Source organism: Staurois parvus, unplaced genomic scaffold (assembly GCF_062004578.1).
Source record: "Staurois parvus isolate SC_StPar_1 unplaced genomic scaffold, SC_StPar_1.0 ptg000449l, whole genome shotgun sequence".
Taxonomy (NCBI): Eukaryota; Metazoa; Chordata; class Amphibia; order Anura; family Ranidae; genus Staurois; species Staurois parvus.
Window position 1 is genome coordinate 6265001 of NW_028318245.1, and position 18263 is coordinate 6283263.

The 18263-nt window shown below is 43.0% G+C and overlaps 1 protein-coding gene and 1 pseudogene across 2 annotated transcripts in view; both read left to right on the top strand.

The window, feature by feature from the left end:
* LOC149453475 (uncharacterized) overlaps window positions 1–18263 on the top strand; it is an 80157-nt gene that overhangs the window by 31517 nt on the left and 30377 nt on the right. The window contains 5 exon segments of the mRNA XM_089688648.1: window positions 1853–1993; window positions 4071–4227; window positions 4344–4645; window positions 4756–4894; window positions 5880–7105. Coding sequence (XP_089544774.1) covers window positions 1853–1993; window positions 4071–4227; window positions 4344–4645; window positions 4756–4894; window positions 5880–7105 — 1965 coding nt within the window.
* LOC149453477 (uncharacterized) lies at window positions 11784–14078 on the top strand (annotated as a pseudogene). Its single transcript, XR_016314693.1, has 3 exons — window positions 11784–12396; window positions 13562–13705; window positions 13857–14078. The product of XR_016314693.1 is annotated as an uncharacterized LOC149453477 (transcript).

Consider the following 18263-nt stretch of genomic DNA (forward strand, 5'->3'; position numbering starts at 1 on the left):
TTTACATTGAAGTCCATGGCCCTCAAGTCACATGAAAGTTGGACCAAAGTTGTGCAGGAACTACTTTCAAGTCGCTCAGATATCAATGGTACTCATTGGAAAACATGGGGTGCGACTTGTCATGCAATTCTGGACCTCAGAGTCGCATGACAAATCACACAAGTGTGAATGGGCTCTAAATCTGATTGTCAGATGGAAAAGATCTGATGGATTTATTGCCCCTGGATTGCTTCCACCAACTGTGTCCCAGCTGCTTGCCCACCCCATGTGTCCGATCAGTGGACCTGGGAACCGCATGGCAGGTGCTGTTGGGTAGAAGGAGGGAGATCTTCGCTTCCTACTAACATCACTTCTGGTTTCTGGTTTCACTTTCTCCGCTTTAAAAACGAGGGAGATCTTCGCTTCCTACTAACATCACTTCTGGTTTCACTTTCTCCGCTTTAAAAACATGGCTCAAACATGGGGTTTTATTGCCCCTCAGCGGCTAAGGTGAAAAAGCTCAAAGGGGACTTTTTGCCACCTATGTGATGAAAAATAGGGTTTAAAAAAATAAAGTCAAAGTTACACCCAAGCACTTAACCGCCCCCCCCCCCCCCCCCACACACACACATTTTGAGCCCGCACCTACATACACATCCAAATGTAAACAAGTGTTAGGGTGCCTGCACACAGAAACATTGAGGTGCCTGCACATGGAAACGGGGTACCTGCACACGGAAACGTTGGGGTACCTGCACACGGAAACGTTGGGGTGCCTGCACACGGAAACGTTGGGATGCCTGCACACGGAAACGTTGAGGTGTTTGCACACGGAAACACTGGGGTGCCTGCACACGGAAACGAGGTGCCTCCACGCGGAAACGTTGGGGTGCCTGCACACGGAAACGTTGAGGTGCCTCCACACAGAAACGTTGGGGTGCCTGCACATGGAAACGTTGCAGTACCTGCACACGGAATCGTTGGGGTGCCTGCACACGGAAAAGTCGGGGTGCCTGCACACGGAGATGTTGGGGTGCCTGCACACGGAAACGTCGGGGTTCCTGCACACGGAAACGTCGGGGTTCCTGCACACGGAAACGTTGAGGTGCCTCCACACGGAAATGCTGGGGTGCCTCCACACGGAAACGTTGGGGTACCTGCACACGGAAACGTTGAGATGCCTCCACAGGGAAACGTTGAGATGCCTCCACAGGGAAACGTTGAGATTCCTCCACACGGAAACGTTGATTGCACTACACACGGAAACGTTGAGATGCCTCCACAGGGAAACGTTGAGATGCCTCCACACGGAAACGTTGATTGCACTACACACGTTACATATCGACGTGCACTTCAGAGTGAGAAGGGCCCTTATGTATGGTTAACTCTGAACTGATGACCTGTAGGGGGCCTGTAAAGTGTCTCCTATGGAAAATATTGGGCACCGAGGTCTGTGGCCGTTTCTCGGGAGCAAGCAGTTTTGAGGCTCCACATGTTAGGAATCTATTCAATCGGCTCAACCTCGTCCCTTATATTTTATTTTGAAAAAGACTGGATAGCTTATTGCATGTGCGCCCCAAAATTAACTTTTGTGTATTTTTACTGAAATTTGGCGCGAACACAAAAAATTCGGAACTGCCACCATTTTTTTTTCTTAGGGTCTCTACTTTCATAAAGCATATAATGTTTGTTTTTTTTGGGGGGGGCAGGGTTAAGTCATCTTAAGGCGTAAAATTATTTTTTAAACGTGCAAAACCACAAGAAAGGTTCTGACAGTGAAATTTTCTTTTGTTGGGAAATAATAATAATAAATGAATATTAAATACAAATTTGTTGGGAGATGTATGTGCTGATTGCTAGTCTCTCCCCTCAGGATGACATAGTTGTGAAGAGGACATCGGGAGATGGACAGAACATTATGGTTCCTCTACAATCCTTACTGGTACCAGAAAGAAACAATGAGCGGAAGATTTTGGAAGTTACCAAGAAGATTATTGACCTCCTGACCAGAGAGGTGAGCGGGATCGGGAAGTGGGGCTCTTGCACTTGGTTGCGCATTTACCAATTCAAGTAGCGCAGTGCTAAATAGCAAAAAAAGGCTTGGTTCTGAAGAGGATAGAACCTTGAAGTTCTCAAGTGGTTGATAAGTAGGGGTAGCATGTATCCCTTGCACATTCTATATGCGGGCCTGTATCTGGGGGCAACTTTGTTTTTAAAGGTGGCTTCCAGATTCTGATCAGCCCCCTGCCCACAGTACCCCACTATCACCAGGCCAGGGTTATGGGAAAGAGGCCGTTAAGTTCTTATCAAGGGACTGCTGGGGCAATGGACCATTGTGTTCCCAACAAATGTGGTGGAGATACTGGACACCATGTGAAAGGTCCACCTTCATTCCTCAATAAAACGTCATGTTCCCAACAAATGAGGAGGAGATACTGGACACCATATGAAAGGTCCACCTCCATTCCTCAATATAACATCATGTTCCCAACAAATGAGGAGGAGATACTGGACACCATATGGAAGGTCCATCTCCATTCTTCGATATAACGTCACGGTCCCAACAAACGCGGAGGAGATACTGGACACCATATGAAAGGTCCATCTCCATTCCTCGATATAACGTCACGTTCCCAACAAACGAGGAGGAGATACTGGACACCATGTGGAAGGTCCATCTCCATTCCTCGACATAACGTCATGTTCCCAACAAATGAGGGGGAGATACTGGACACCATATGAAAGGTCCATCTCCATTCCTCAATATAAGGTCATGTTCCCAACAAATGAGGAGGAGATACTGGACACCATTTGAAAGGTCCATCTCCATTCTTCGATATAACGTCACGGTCCCAACAAACGCAGAGGAGATACTGGACACCATATGAAAGGTCCATCTCCATTCCTCGATATAACGTCACGTTCCCAACAAACGAGGAGGAGATACTGGACACCATATGGAAGGTCCATCTCCATTCCTCGACATAACGTCATGTTCCCAACAAATGAGGGGGAGATACTGGACACCATATGAAAGGTCCATCTCCATTCCTCAATATAACGTCATGTTCCCAACAAATGAGGAGGAAATACTGGACACCATATGAAAGGTCCATCTTCATTCCTCAATATAACATAAAAAAAATCCAGTAAATATATCCCGCCATTTGTAGACGCTATAACTTTCACATAAACCAATTAATTTACATGTATTGGGATTTTTTTTTTGCAAAGACACAGAGCAGAATACATTCTGGCCTATATTTATGACGAAATTAGATTTTTTTTTTTTTTTTTACTGGACATGTTTTATAGCAAAAAGTAAAAAATATTGTTTTTTTTTTCAAAATGTCAGTCTTTATATGTTTATAGCGCAAAAAAATAAAAACCGCAGAGGCGATCAAATACCACCGAAAGAAAAGGACGTAAATTTCATTTCGGTGCAGCGTTGCATGACTGCGCAATTGTCAGTTAAAATAACGCAGCGCCGTATATAAAAAAATGGCCTGGTCAGGAAGGCGGGGAAATCCTCCGGAGGGGGAGGGGTTAATGCATTCCTTGCAATAAGGTAAAACATGTTTAGGCATCAGTATCCCCCCTCACCCCCCTTTTACTTGCCTGAACCCTCATTTGATCCAGTGCTGTACATGTTTTCAGCTTTTCTCTTCCTTTAGTTCTCGGTCTCCCAGGCTTTACTGGGGCGCCGGGAGCCATTAGCCAGTGATGAGGGAGTGGGGGGCAGGGCTCAGGAACAAGCATGCACAAGTGCCCCCATAGGAAGCTTCTTCCTATGAGGGCACTGGACAGAGAGCAGGATGGACCCGAGAAGAGGAGGTTCGGGACCGCTCTGTGCCATTCCATAGCGCAGAGCAGGTAAGTTTGAACCTGTTTGTTGTTTATATATTAAAAAAAATTACATTTACTACCACTTAATTTCATTGGGGTTTAACGAATCCACCCCAAACTATATCTAGGTTAGTCTGGTTCATCACTATGTGTCATGGTGTGTGTCAGGTTCCTACAAGATGTCAGGATGTCTCCATGGAAGAGCAGAAACATGAATACTACTTTGTTTTTAAATTTATATTCAGGGAGGAAACTGGAGCAACTTTTACATTCATATCAAAGAAGAGATAAAAGAAGAAGAGGAGAAGGCTGGTGTGATGGAGGAGTGGAAATATTTAGAAGGACACAAGGATCTCTACAAGGACGTCATGATGGAGAATCAGTCGCCCCTCACATCACCGGGTAAGAGGAGACTTTATTGTAAAGGAGAGAGCAGTACGGAGGGTCCACCTAGATCCCCCATCATCTGATATACACATAGAAACAATGGATTCAGTCAGTGTGTGTGTTTCCTACAGATGGATCCAGTCATGGGAACCCACCAGAGAGATGTCCCCGTCCTCTACATTCCTGGAATTCCACACAGGAAAATCACACCATCCCCCACCATCATCAGGTAGATGGATCCAGTCATGGGAACCCACCAGAGAGATGTCCCCGTCCTCTGTATTCCCGGGATTCCACACAGGAAGGTCGTACGATCCCCCACCATCATCCAGTAGATGAATCCAGTAATGGGAACCCACCAGAGAGATGTCCCCATCCCCTGTATTCCCAGGATTCCACACAGGAAGGTCACACAATCCCTCACCATCATCAGGTAGGTGGGACTGAGGATGTCCAACTCAAAATTGGCTCTAAACTGTATTAGATGATATTCCTATATATAGTCTCAGGATAATAGTGCTCACAATCATGCTGTAATTATAGGGAGAAGAAGTGTTTGATATCAAAACTGAGATTAAACAGGAAGAAGAAATGTATGTGAGGGGAAATCCACTGTCTAGGAAGGAAGTTGAAATGATGGTGACAATCAGTAAGAAGAAATCTTCTCTAGATGTCGGGACAGGTACCCATTATGTACATTTATAAATTTTAGCACTTCACATTTTCCATTTCCATTCTTTCTTTCATATTTTGATTTTATTTTTATCAAGCTTGGGAATGCAGATTGAACAAAAATGTAACATATCTCCATTCCTCAATATAACGTCATGTTCCCAACAAATGAGGAGGAGATACTGGACACCATATGAAAGGTCCATCTCCATTCCTCAATATAACGTCATGTTCCCAACAAAAGAGGAGGAGATACTGTACACCACATGGAAGGTCCATCTCAATCCCTCAACATACCATCATGTTCCCAACAAATGAGGAGGAGATACTGTACACCATATGAAAGGTCCATCTCCATTCCTCAATATAACGTCACGTTCCCTACAAATGAGGAGGAGATACTGTACACCATATGAAAGGTCCATCTCCATTCCTCAATATGACGTCATGTTCCCAACAAATGAGGAGGAGATACTGTACACCACATGGAAGGTCCATCTCAATCCCTCAACATACCATCATGTTCCCAACAAATGAGGAGGAGATACTGTACACCATATGAAAGGTCCATCTCCATTCCTCAATATAACGTCACGTTCCCTACAAATGAGGAGGAGATACTGTACACCATATCAAAGGTCCATCTCCATCCCTCCAATATAACATCATGTTCCCAACAAATGAGAAGGAAATACTGTTGTATGAAAGTTATTTCTCTATTGCTAATATTATCATCAAATGAGGTGAAGTACAGCGCATTTCTGTTCTTAATATCAATTAAATTGGTGTATGTAGACCTCCACCTCATGTGCTGTAGTTGCTTTGGTCGCACTGTAAACCTTTTCTATCCCTGTGTTGTTATTACTTTACCTAATTCTGTGCCAGAAATGTGGGGAACAGTTGACTAATGTTCTAACTTACATGATTATTAACTGCAAAACATTAGCAGAAAACATGTTGCTATTATTAATAATAATAAAAAATATTTCCAACAGATGGACATCATGACTGGAATACCTCAGAGGGACATCTTATTTTATATGCAGATTATAATAAAGAAGATAATGGCGTGGCACAATATTCTCCAGGAGTCAGCATTGTTCCTCAAAAATTGACGCATCCGGTAGGATCAACAGATCAGTTTAATTCCGAGAAACCCAAACATACTATAATTCCAAATGTCCAGCCAAGCTTTTCCAGTACCAAGGTATCACCAGATCCTTCCAATCCTACAGAATCTTCTGCCAAGAACTTTAATCCTTTTCAGGTTAGCGAAAAATCATTCCCAATAAAACATGACCCAGTTGTACCCAAGATCATCCACACCACTGAAAAACCCTTTTCGTGTTCTGAGTGTAGGAAGTCCTTCATCAAGAAATCGCATCTCACCGAACACCAGAGAATCCACACCAGTGAAAAACCCTTTTCATGCTCCAAGTGTGAGAGGTCCTTCATAAAGAAATCCCATCTCGTTGAACACCAGAGAATCCACACCAGCGAAAAACCCTTTTCGTGTTCCGAATGTGACAAGGCCTTCAAAAAGAAATCGAACCTGGTTGAGCATCAGAGAATTCACACCAGCGAAAAACCCTACTCCTGTCCTGAGTGTGAGAAATCCTTCAGAAAAAAATCCAATCTCGTTGTACACCAGAGAATCCACTCCAGTGAAAAACCGTTCTCGTGTTCCGAGTGCGAGAAGTCCTTCATAAAGAAATCGGAACTTCTTCAACACCAGAGAATCCACACTAGCGAAAAACACTTTTTTTGTTCAGAGTGTAAGAGGTCCTTCACAAACAAATCGAAACTCATTCAACACCAGAGGATCCACACCGGGGAGAAGCCCTTCTTGTGTTCGGAGTGTGGAAAATCTTTCTCTTTAAAATCGATACTCAAAACGCACCAGAGGGTTCATACCGGAGAGAAGCCGTTTTCCTGTTCCGAGTGCGGAAAGTGCTTCTCTAATAAAGGGAACTGTGATAAGCACATGAGGATTCACACCGGGGAGAAACCGTTTTCCTGTGCAGAATGCGGCAAATGTTTTGCACAGAAAGTGACACTAATCATCCACCAGAAGACGCACACCACCTGCGAGAAGCCCTACTCCTGTGCAGAGTGTGGAAAACTCTTCTCCAGTAAAGGGAACTGTGATAAGCATATGAAAATTCACTCCGGCGAGAAACCGTTTTCCTGTTCAGAATGTGGCAAATGTTTTGCACAGAAAGTGACACTAATCATCCACCAGAAAACACACAACACTTGAGGTCACAGGAAAAATTATGGGGGAGTTTCATAGGCTCCATGGAAGAATTGTACGACAAACCCACATGGCAGAAAAATATATTTGAAATATAGATTAAAAATATTCTTTCCAAATATATTGCCATATATTTCAAATGCTACAATTTTGGCAATATGCAATACATTTCAAAATATATTTCAATAAATATATATATATATATATCATGTTGAAATGCGTTTTTATTGCAAAATATATGAAAAATATTTTTAAAAATACATTTCAAATATACTGTATGTCTTTAAAACTACAAATTACACTTTTGGAATGCATTTACAAATATATGTAAAAATATATGTTAAAATGACTTTTTTATAGGTTAAAACATCTGAAGAATGTATTGTTAAAAATATATTTTTAGAAATATATTTTTTTTAAATATATTCTTCAGATTTTTTTTAACATATATTTGTAAATGCATTCCAAAAGTGTAGATTTGTATTTTTAAAGGCATACAGTATATTTGAAATGTATTTTTAAAAATATCTTTCATATATTTTGTAATAAAAACGCATTTCAACATTGTGTATGCGTGCGTGCGTGCGTGCGCGCGCACCGCCTGCCCTTCTTTCTCAAGTTGCAGAAAGATATGGATGGCGTGAAGGAAATAAAATCCATTTCTCATTGGTAAACCATGGTGTGGGCTCTTGTTTTGATTCATATATACTGTTAGCACTGATCTAAATCAAGAGTCAAGAGATGACTTCCTGAAACTTGGCCTTGCCAAACATGGGACATGAGAGCCCAAGTATCTAGTCTGTTGGCCCATGGTTGTCAGAACGTAGATAGCAACCAACGATGGAGTGGGTCCGGGACCGAGAGAGAATCACACAACAGTATTGGCCTTTTTTAGTTTATCCAGAACTGAAGAGAAGGTTTTGGCATATATTGGGACTTTAAACTCATATTGCAGTCCTATAGAGCAGGATTTCTCAGCCAGGGTTCCTCCGTGGGTTCCTTGAGCAATGAGCAGTTTCTGCCTCTCAAATAAATTCCCACCAACACCTCTGATCCCTAAGGAGGTACTTCTTCCCTGATGACAAGTGTGAGGAGCATTCTTCCTGATGACAAGTGTGAGGAGCATTCTTCCCACTGACCATCACACCATGAGATGTAGAAAAAGTGATTTTTAGCAGGGGGTTCCCTGAGACCGGAAAGTTATTTAAAGGTTCCTCTGTGTTGAGAAAGGCTGGTATAGAGAGACTTGGCTATCCTCGGGAAACTGCACCTCTCTCTCTGAACTTCTCTGGAAGTGCCTTCACTCATTGTGGCCCTGAAACTACAATGGGGATCCCCAATTGAGAAACCTTGTCCGCAGGCAGGTTTACTTTTTGATTGACTCTCCTGGAGACCGAGCCTGTCGCCTCTACATGCTCACCTCCTCTCCTGAGCTTTCCACAGACTCCACTGCAAGCGCTGGTTGACCCTTTTATTAGTTTAAGGGATCTAAATTTTTGGTGAGTGTATGAGACACCATGCTCTCATCATGTATCACTATGGCACCCCCTCCTGTTCTCACCATCTGCCACCGTGCCAACCCTCCACCACTATATCCCCTCAACCATGCTCTCATCACCTACCACTATGGTATTCCCTCCTGTTCTCACCATCTGGCACCATGCCAGACTTCCACAACTATATCTCCTCCACCATGCTCTCATCACCTACCACTATGGTATTCCCTCCTGTTCTCACCATCTGCCACCACGCCAGACTTCCACCACTATATCCCCTCCACCATCCTTTCATCACCTACCACTATGGTATTCCCTCCTGTTCTCACCATCTGCCACCATGCCAGACTTCCACCACTATATCCCCTCCACCATACTCTCATCATCTACCACTATGGCACCCCCTCCTGTTCTCACCATCTGCCACCATGCCAGACTTCTACCACTATATCTCCTCCACCATGCTCTCATCACCTACCACTATGGCACCCCCTCCTGTTCTCACCATCTGCCACCATGTCAGACTTCCACCACTATATCTCCTCCACCATGCTCTCATCACTTACCACTATGGCACCCCCTCCTGTTCTCACCATCTGCCACCATGCCCCATGCCAACCTTCCACCACTATATCCCCTCCACCATGTTCTCATCACCTACCATTATGGCACCCCCTCCTCACCATCTGCCACCATGCTGGACTTCCACCACGATATCCCCTCCACCATGCTCTCATCTCCTACCACTATGGCACCCCCTCCTGTTCTCACCATCTGCCACCATGCCAGACTTCCAGCACTATATCCCCTCCACCATGCTCTCATCACCTACCTCTATGGTATTCCCTCCTGTTCTCACCATCATGCGAGACTTCCACCACTATATCCCCTCCACCATGCTCTCATCATCTACCACTATGGTATTCCCTCCTATTCTCACCCTCTGCCACCATGCCAGACTGGAGTTCATGATCTGTGGAGCTCACTCTGGGGTTGATTTCACCAGGAACACTCCAAAACTCAAGACTGCTGGAGCGCGGGGGTTGCCGGAACGGTTTTGTGCTGGGAGGATTGGAGGATCAGGTAAGTATATCTCCCTTCTCCTCTCTTGTATACAAGAAGGAGCAGTTAACCCGTGCAGTGCGGGTGCAGCCCCCCTCATGAGAACTTTTTTTTTTTGCCCGGCAATAGGCTTTAAACCATAGTCATTGCAAATATTATACTTTGCGTTGTGGCACACATGTATAGAGAACTCATCCGAAGGTGAAAGTGAGGCAGCACATTGGCTAAATGGTTAGCACTTCCACCTGGCAGTAATAGGGTCGTTGGTTCAAGTTCCAACCATGGCACCACCTGCCTGGAGTTTACATGTCCTCCCTGTCCGTGCGTGGGTTTCCTCCGGGTACTCCGGTTTCCTCCCACACTCCAAAGACATGCTGGTAGGTGAATTGGCTCCTGTCTATATTGGCCCTAGTATGTGTATGTATGTATGTGAATTAGGGACCTTAGATTGTACGCCCCTTGAGGGTTAGGGACTGATGTGAATGTACAATATATATGTAAATTGACGGCGCTATATAAGTACCTGAAATAAATAAATATCACTGCGGCACCAGAGGACTTGACAACTAGGCACCCCTTCTCTTCATTCCTTTAGGTCAGGGGTCTCCAAATTTTTGTATCAATGAGGAAAAAAAATGAAGTTTTTACGTATGAGCTACAATAATATGGTTATATTAACATAAATTACTTCAATATAAATCAAATCTTCAATTCATTAAATTGCACATGAAAAAAAAAAAAATTATATATATATATATATAATATGTCAAAAATAAATATATATATATATATATAACTAACAAAATGTCCAATACATATGAGAGTCCAATCACGGATGAAATTCCATCTAAATGGGGCTTATTAAAATTACTGTAATGTACTATTCACATAATCCCAGATGGTAATACTCAAAAAGGTAAAAGGGTTACTTGATGTGTTCCTCTATGGAAAACAGGCTGGATGGTTCGCCTCTTTGCTCCTGCTGATCCTGCTATGGATAGATCCAGGGTGAGGTCCTCCCTCCAACAGATTTTATCTGCTTTCTCCCTATTACTCCACGTATTATCAGGAGGAAAAAAGAGAGAGTAATAGTGCCTTATCCTTAGTTTAAAATATATGTTTATTAGTGCCAATTTTGCACTTACAGATATTAAAATAATACAGCGCCTTTAGTGAATGTGATGTGTCCAGCCTAGACGGCATGCGGACACACACTGCCTGTACTCGCCGTTCGTAGGAGTCGGGTACGTGGTGACGTCAGCGCCCCTCCCCTATAATCCCCTATTATATTATTCAATCTTAATATAGGTTTAATATAAGGACGCGGCACCATTTTTTATTTTTCTTGATTGTCACCAATGTACATACAATGAGGATGTAGCTAGGAGCCTGAGAACTTGCCTTCTTAATCTTATATCTTAAATTTTAAATTTTAAGTGGCTCACAGGATATTCTATTACCATTTACAATAATATGGTCGCCACCAGAAGCTTCTTCTGGTGGCGACCATATTATTGTAGCTCATACGTAAAGACTTCATTTTTTTTTAATTATATCTTTTATGAAATTTTATTACAATACATAAATCGGCCATATATCATTTATCCCAACATATACATTCACTTTCCACGGGTGTCAGACTGGTGGCCCTCCAGCTGTTGCCAAACTACAAGTCCCATGAGGCCTTGCAAGATTACACGTTACAGCTTGACTCCCAAAGATAGAGGCATGATGGGACTTGAAGTTTTGCAACAGCTGGAGGGCCGCCGGCTTGACACCCCTGCGTTTAACCCCAATTTCCCCCCCCCCGATCCCTCCCAATACAGTTACCCCTGTCCAATTAATGGTCACCAACCTGTGTCTACTACCCTGTTTTCTATTATCTAGTTAACCAGTTTGATTCTCCGACTCTGCTACCGGGAGCACCCCTCATTTTGAGATATTTTTCAGATGTTTTCAATTCACACCACCTACTCCAATCTTTTCTAAATGTTTCCATTTTGTCTTCCATATGGCGTAACTCCTCCATCCTATTAATATATTCGATTTTACCTATCCAGTACCAGGTTGTTGGAGGGTCCAGAATCTGCCAAAATTTGGGGATTAAACTTTTTTGAAGATGGTATTATATACTATTTTTATATACGTAAGGACTTCATGAACACGTCGCATGCCTTAGAAATTCATTCTACTCTTAGCTGATGGCAGTTTGTGGTGGGTACTAACAGATCTTCTCAGGTTTCAGCATTATTTTAAGCTGAAACAATGTGTTTCTCCATGTCTACTGGCCAAGAATGACCCAATGTCCGAGATGGCTAAAAGGCCAAGATGACCCAATGTCCGAGATGACCAAAAGGCCAAGATGACCCAATGTCCAAGATGGCCAAAAGGCCAAGATGACCCAATGTCAATTTTTGGTGGATATGATTAGATGTCCTCAGATTTGGACATTAGGGTTTTTTTTTCCAAGCAGCTTTTTCCTCTGGGTTTTCTGGTCTACAACAAAATGGCCAAGAGGACCCAATCACAGAAGAGACTTCCTTTTACCCATGATGCTCAGCATTAGGGGTGGGGGGATGGGCACGATTGTTGCAGGAAGTGAATGGCACAGAGTTGCGAGCCATGGAGGCAAACTGCAGCAACCTGACGGAGAGGATATTACAGCTCACCCTGGAGATCATCTACCTGCTGACCGGGGAGGTGAGGAGGATTCTGGGAGAACAACGAGCACGTTTGGTTCATTTTATTGGTTTATATCTGCCTGAAAAAAAAATAACTTTCCTCCAGCTTTATTTTAAATCACCGGGAAGAATCTAATGGATGGAGTCTAATTTAATTTACCATTTTTATTTCTAACATTAACCCCTTAATGACAAAGGTCCAAACAAATCTTCATGCCTAAAACCAGATTTGCAACTTCAACATGTTTAGTAAAACTGGACTTGTCATTGTAACTATTAAGTGTATCTTGATGACTTATATCACGTGTTTGTTTTTTTTCCAAGATAAATTGGACCTTCATTTGGTGGTAAATGGTAATGGATGTCTTACTGTATTAAAGGAAAATCTGGCCAACAATAATTAAAAATATTATTTTTGAGGTTTAGTTGTATATTTCTTGCCATGACCATAGTCCACCACCAAAGAACAACCTGAAATAAGTTCTCCTACTCCCGATGATCACACTGATACCACGTATGTGTGTATTATTTGTTGTTTGTGTCTGCAGTAGCTTCAGAAACAATAGTGCGTGCGTGCGTACCTCGGTTTACGAACGCCTCAGTTAACGTAATTTTCGGTTTACGAATGCAAATCCATTGAAAATAACGCCTCGGCTTTACAATTTTTTTTTGCAATACGAACGGATTAATTGGTTTTCAGTGCATTTACAAATTTTTTATTAATCATGTCCCTGTACAGTATTTATGCCTTTAAAGTGCACTCTATAAAGAGTTTTGAACAGATAAAAGACCTTTTTGCCATTTTTCTGACCTCTGGAACAGATTAATTGGTTTTCAATGCATTTACGAATTAATTTTTAATCATGTCCCTGTAAACAAATTTGAAAGGCTGGTTGTCTCCAAGTTGATCGATGGATCAGCTTTGGTACAATCAGGTTGCCCATACATGGACACCTATGCTCGCACATCTTCCATTGATTGCTATGAATGAGCTGGGGTGGCAGCTTTCTAGGTGCGGAGTGTTCGGCAATACATTTTATTTGCAATACGAGAAGAAATATCATTACCTCTGAAAGAGAGATGCCATCAGTCAGATCCTAGCATAGAAGGAGGATAATGGCAGTACGTCGAACTTCTTTTGTTGGGCAATGTACAGTATATAGTGATTGCTGATCTCTCCACAGGATAACATAGTTGTGAAGAAGACATCGGGAGATGGACACAACCCCATTATGGTTCCTCTACATTCCTTACTGCTTCCAGAAAGAAACCATGAACAGAAGATCCTAGAAGTTACCAAGAAGATCACTGAACTCATGATGGGAGAGGTGAGCGGTGCTGGGAATTCTGGGACATTCTCCAGTACAAGACAAGGGATGTGTCTGGATGGTGACTGTATCATTGTGTGTGTCAGGTTCCTATAAGGTGTCAGGATATCTTCATGGAAGACAAACTAATTTGTTTTATATTTATATTCAGAGTGAAAACTGGAGCAATATTAATGTTGGTATAAAAGAAGAAATAAAAGAAGAGGAGGAGGAGAACGTGAAGAAAGAATTAGAGTGTGCAGAAGGACACAAGGATCTCTACAAGGACATCATGATGGAGGATCAGCCGCCCCTCACATCACCGGGTAAGAGAAGACTTTATTGTAAAGGAGAGAGCAGTACGGAGGGTCCACCTAGATCCCCCATCATCTGATATACACATAGAAACAATGGATTCAGTCAGTGTGTGTGTTTCCTACAGATGGATCCAGTCATGGGAACCCACCAGAGAGATGTCCCCGTCCTCTGTATTCCCTGGATTCCACACAGGAAGGTCACACCATCCCTCATCATCATCAGGTAGGTGCAACTGAAGATGTCCCAAACTTGGCTCTAAACTGTATTAGAGTGTATTCTTTTTCGTAGTCTCAGGATAAAAGTGCTTACAATCATTTTGTGATTTAGGGGGAAGAAGTGATGGGTATAAAAATTGTAATTAAAGAGGAAGAAGAGATGTATGAGATAGATGATCAGCTGTCTATAAAAGGAGATGAAATGATGGTGACAATTACAAAGGAGGAATCTTCTCTAGATGTCAGCACAGGTAGGTATTAAATAATCTAAAATGCAGAACTTCACGTGCTTGTTATACACAAACTTCCACATTTCAATTTATTGTCATCAAGTTTAGATATGCAGATTGAGCTCAATATGAAAGGTCCATCTCCATTCCTCAAAATACCATCCTGCCTCCAACAAATGAGATGGAGATACTGTACACTGTACAAAAGGTCCATCTCCATTGCTCATTAAAATATAATGTTACAAACGAAAAAAAAAAAAAGGAGATGGTGTACAATGGCCAATCTCCGTTCCTCAATGTAACATCATGTTCCCAACAAATGAGGAGGAGATACTGGACACCATATGAAAGGTCCATCTCCATTCCTCAATATAATGTCATGTTCCCAACAAATGAAGAGATACTGTACTCCATATGAAAGGTCCATCTCCATTCCTCAATATAACATCACGTTCCCAACAAATGAGGAGATACTGTACTCCATATGAAAGGTCCATCTCCATTCCTCAATATAACGTCATGTTCCCAACAAATGAGGAGGAGCTACTGGACACCATATGAAAGGTCCATCTCCATTCCTCAATATAACGTCATGTTCCCAACAAATGAGGAGATACTGTACTCCATATGAAAGGTCCATCTCCATTCCTCAATATAACGTCACGTTCCCAACAAATGAGGAGGAGATACTGGACACCATATGAAAAGTCCATCTCCATTCCTCAATATAACGGCATGTTCCCAACAAATGAGGAGGAGCTACTGGACACCATATGAAAGGTCCATCTCCATTCCTCAATATAACGTCATGTTCCCAACAAATGAGGAGATACTGTACTCCATATGAAAGGTCCATCTCCATTCCTCAGTATAACGTCACATTCCCAACAAATGAGGAGAAGATACTGGACACCATATGAAAGGGCCATCTCCATTCCTCAATATAACGGCACGTTTCCAACAAATGAGGAGGAGCTACTGGACACCATATGAAAGGTCCATCTCCATTCCTCAATATAAGGTCATGTTCCCAACAAATGAGGAGGAGCTACTGGACACCATATGAAAGGTCCATCTCCATTCCTCAATATAACGTCATGTTCCCAACAAATGAGGAGGAGCTACTGGACACCATATGAAAGGTCCATCTCCATTCCTCAATATAACGTCATGTTCCGAACAAATAAGGAGGAGATACTGGACACCATATGAAAGGTCCATCTCCACTCCTCAATAGAACGTCATGTTCCCAACAAATAAGGAGGAGATACTGAACACCATATGAAAGGTCCATCTCTATTCCTCAATATAAGATTACGATATATGGAAAATCTCCCCACAGAATGGGACTTTAATGGCACCAGTTTATACTTTGATTATCTCATCCTCATGTCAATCATTTGCAGAGTTGTTGTGGTAAATCCAACGCGTTTCAAAGTCAATCCCAACGGGCAAGAGATGTTCCTGAGGGCTCTTTTTGCAGTGGCTCCCTTTAGGTTTGGCTTATCTACCTCTGACAGGCCCTCCATGAAGTAGGGGGCCTGTCAGGGTCTCAGCATGAGGGATGGTACAGGAGTGCCGGGATACAGCAAGTGTAAAGTCACCTCCAGGCTTCTTGGCTTCAATCCTGCAGGCAGCAGGTGGCTCCAGGCCTTGCAAGAGGTTCCGCGTGGGAGTTGTAGCATCTGCTGGTCCTTCTCCTCCATGAGGCTCACCATGGCTGATTTAGAGTCCAGGGCTTGTGCAAATAATGTGCTTCAACAAAAGTCTGGTGTTCCAGTTATTGACATGCTCCCCATCTTCGTGCTCCTTCACTTGGTGCCACAATTAGCTCAGCACCATGAATCCTTCACCCAATCCTCTGAAAACTCACCAGATCATAGGATCCTGTGCTCCATGACCAGAAGGCCGTGAGATATTCAGGCCTTCTCCATGCATGAACCATAGTCCAGCATGTTCTATGATACAATTGGCTTAGGCTTTCTACAGTCCTCATTTTTATCATCCTGTTGAGATTGCTCTTCCCTCTCCTCATCCTAATCCCTATTAATAATGAAGAAAAATATTTTCACAATCTGGACCTGAAGAGATGACCGCTGCACTACCTACGGGTCAAAGTGACCTTAGGGGAATACACAAAAAGGATAGGTCATAAAAAGGATCATTATGGCCAGATGGGCTACCCAGATCACCTGTTTCAGTTATATAGCCAGGGCTTTTTTTTCAGTGGGAACACAGTTTCGGCACCTCCAACACTGAATGGGGATCAATTGTTACGGAGGATCTATTGTCACAGTGGGGGTCTCTTTGTTAATGGCTGCTGGGGGATCTGCTGTATTGTTGCTTGCAGTAATCTGTTGTTGTTGGAGGGGGGTCTATTTTTTCCTTAGGGAGTCTATTGTAGCTGGGGGTATTTTGTATCTGGGGGATCTATTGTTGCTGCAGGGATCCATTTTATTATAGCCAGATGGGTTACCCAGACCATCTGTTTCGGTTATATAGCCAGGGATTTTTTCAGCGGGAATGCAGTTTTGGTGATTCTGCTTGCTGGGGATCTATTGTTGATGTGGGGGTGTGTTGTTGCTGGCTGCTGGGACATCTACTGTATTGTTGCTGGGAGATCTATTTTTTCCGGGGTATTTTGTATCTGGTGGATCTATTGTTGCTGTAGGGATCTATTTTACTATTATAACCAAATGGGTTACCCAGACCATCTGTTTTGGTTATATAGCCAGGGCCTTTTTTCAGCGGGAACACAGTTTTGGTGATTCTGGATGCTGGGGGATCAATTGTTACAGGGGATCTATTGTTGCTGTGGGGGTGTAATCTTAATGTCTGCTGAGAGATTTGCTGTATTGTTGCTGGCAGTAATCTGTTGTTGTTGGGGGGAGGCGGCGTTCTATTTTTTGCTGGGGGTATTTTGTATCTGGGGGATCTATTGTTGCTGCAGGGTTCTATTTTACTATAGCCAGATGGGTTACCCAGACCATCTGTTTCGGTTATATAATCAGGGCCTTTTTTAGCGGGAACACAGTTTTGGTGATTCTGGTTGCTGGGGGATCAATTGTTACAGGGGATCTATTGTTGATGTGGGTTCTTTGTTGCTGGCTGCTGGGAGATCTGCTGTATTGTTCCTGGCGGGGATCTGTTGTTGTTGGGGGACTATTTTTTTGCTGAGGGATCTATTTTTTCTGGGGGGTATTTTGTATCTGGTGGATCTATTGTTGCTGGGGGATTTATTTTACTACAGCCATATGGGTCACCTAGACCATCTGTTTTGGTTATATAGGTAGGACTTTTTTTCAGTGGGAATTTTTTTCAGTGGGAAAGTTTCGGCACCTCCAGCACTTAATGGGGATCAAATATTACAGGGGATCTATTGTTGATGTGGGGGTCTGTTGCTGGCTGCTGGGAGATCTGCTGTATTGTTGCTGGTGGGGAGCTGTTGTTGGGGGTCTATTTTTTTGCTGGGGTATCTATATTTTTCTGGGGGGTATTTTATATCTGGGGGATCTATTGTTGCTGGGGGATCTATTTTACTACAGCTATATGGGTCAGGCAGACCATCTGTTTCGGTTATATAGCCAGGGCTTTTTTTCAGCAGAAACGCTCCAGCACTGAATTCGGTGCCAGAGTCTCTACTGATACTGGTCGCTGGGGGACAATCCAGTAGATCTCTCTGCAGCCAGCATCGATAGACCCTCCAGCAGCCAGTAAAAATGTGTCCCCCATCAGCAACAATAGACCTACACAGCAACAACAGATACCCCTGCAACAATAAACCTCCAGCAACTATAGATCGCTCAGAGACAACAG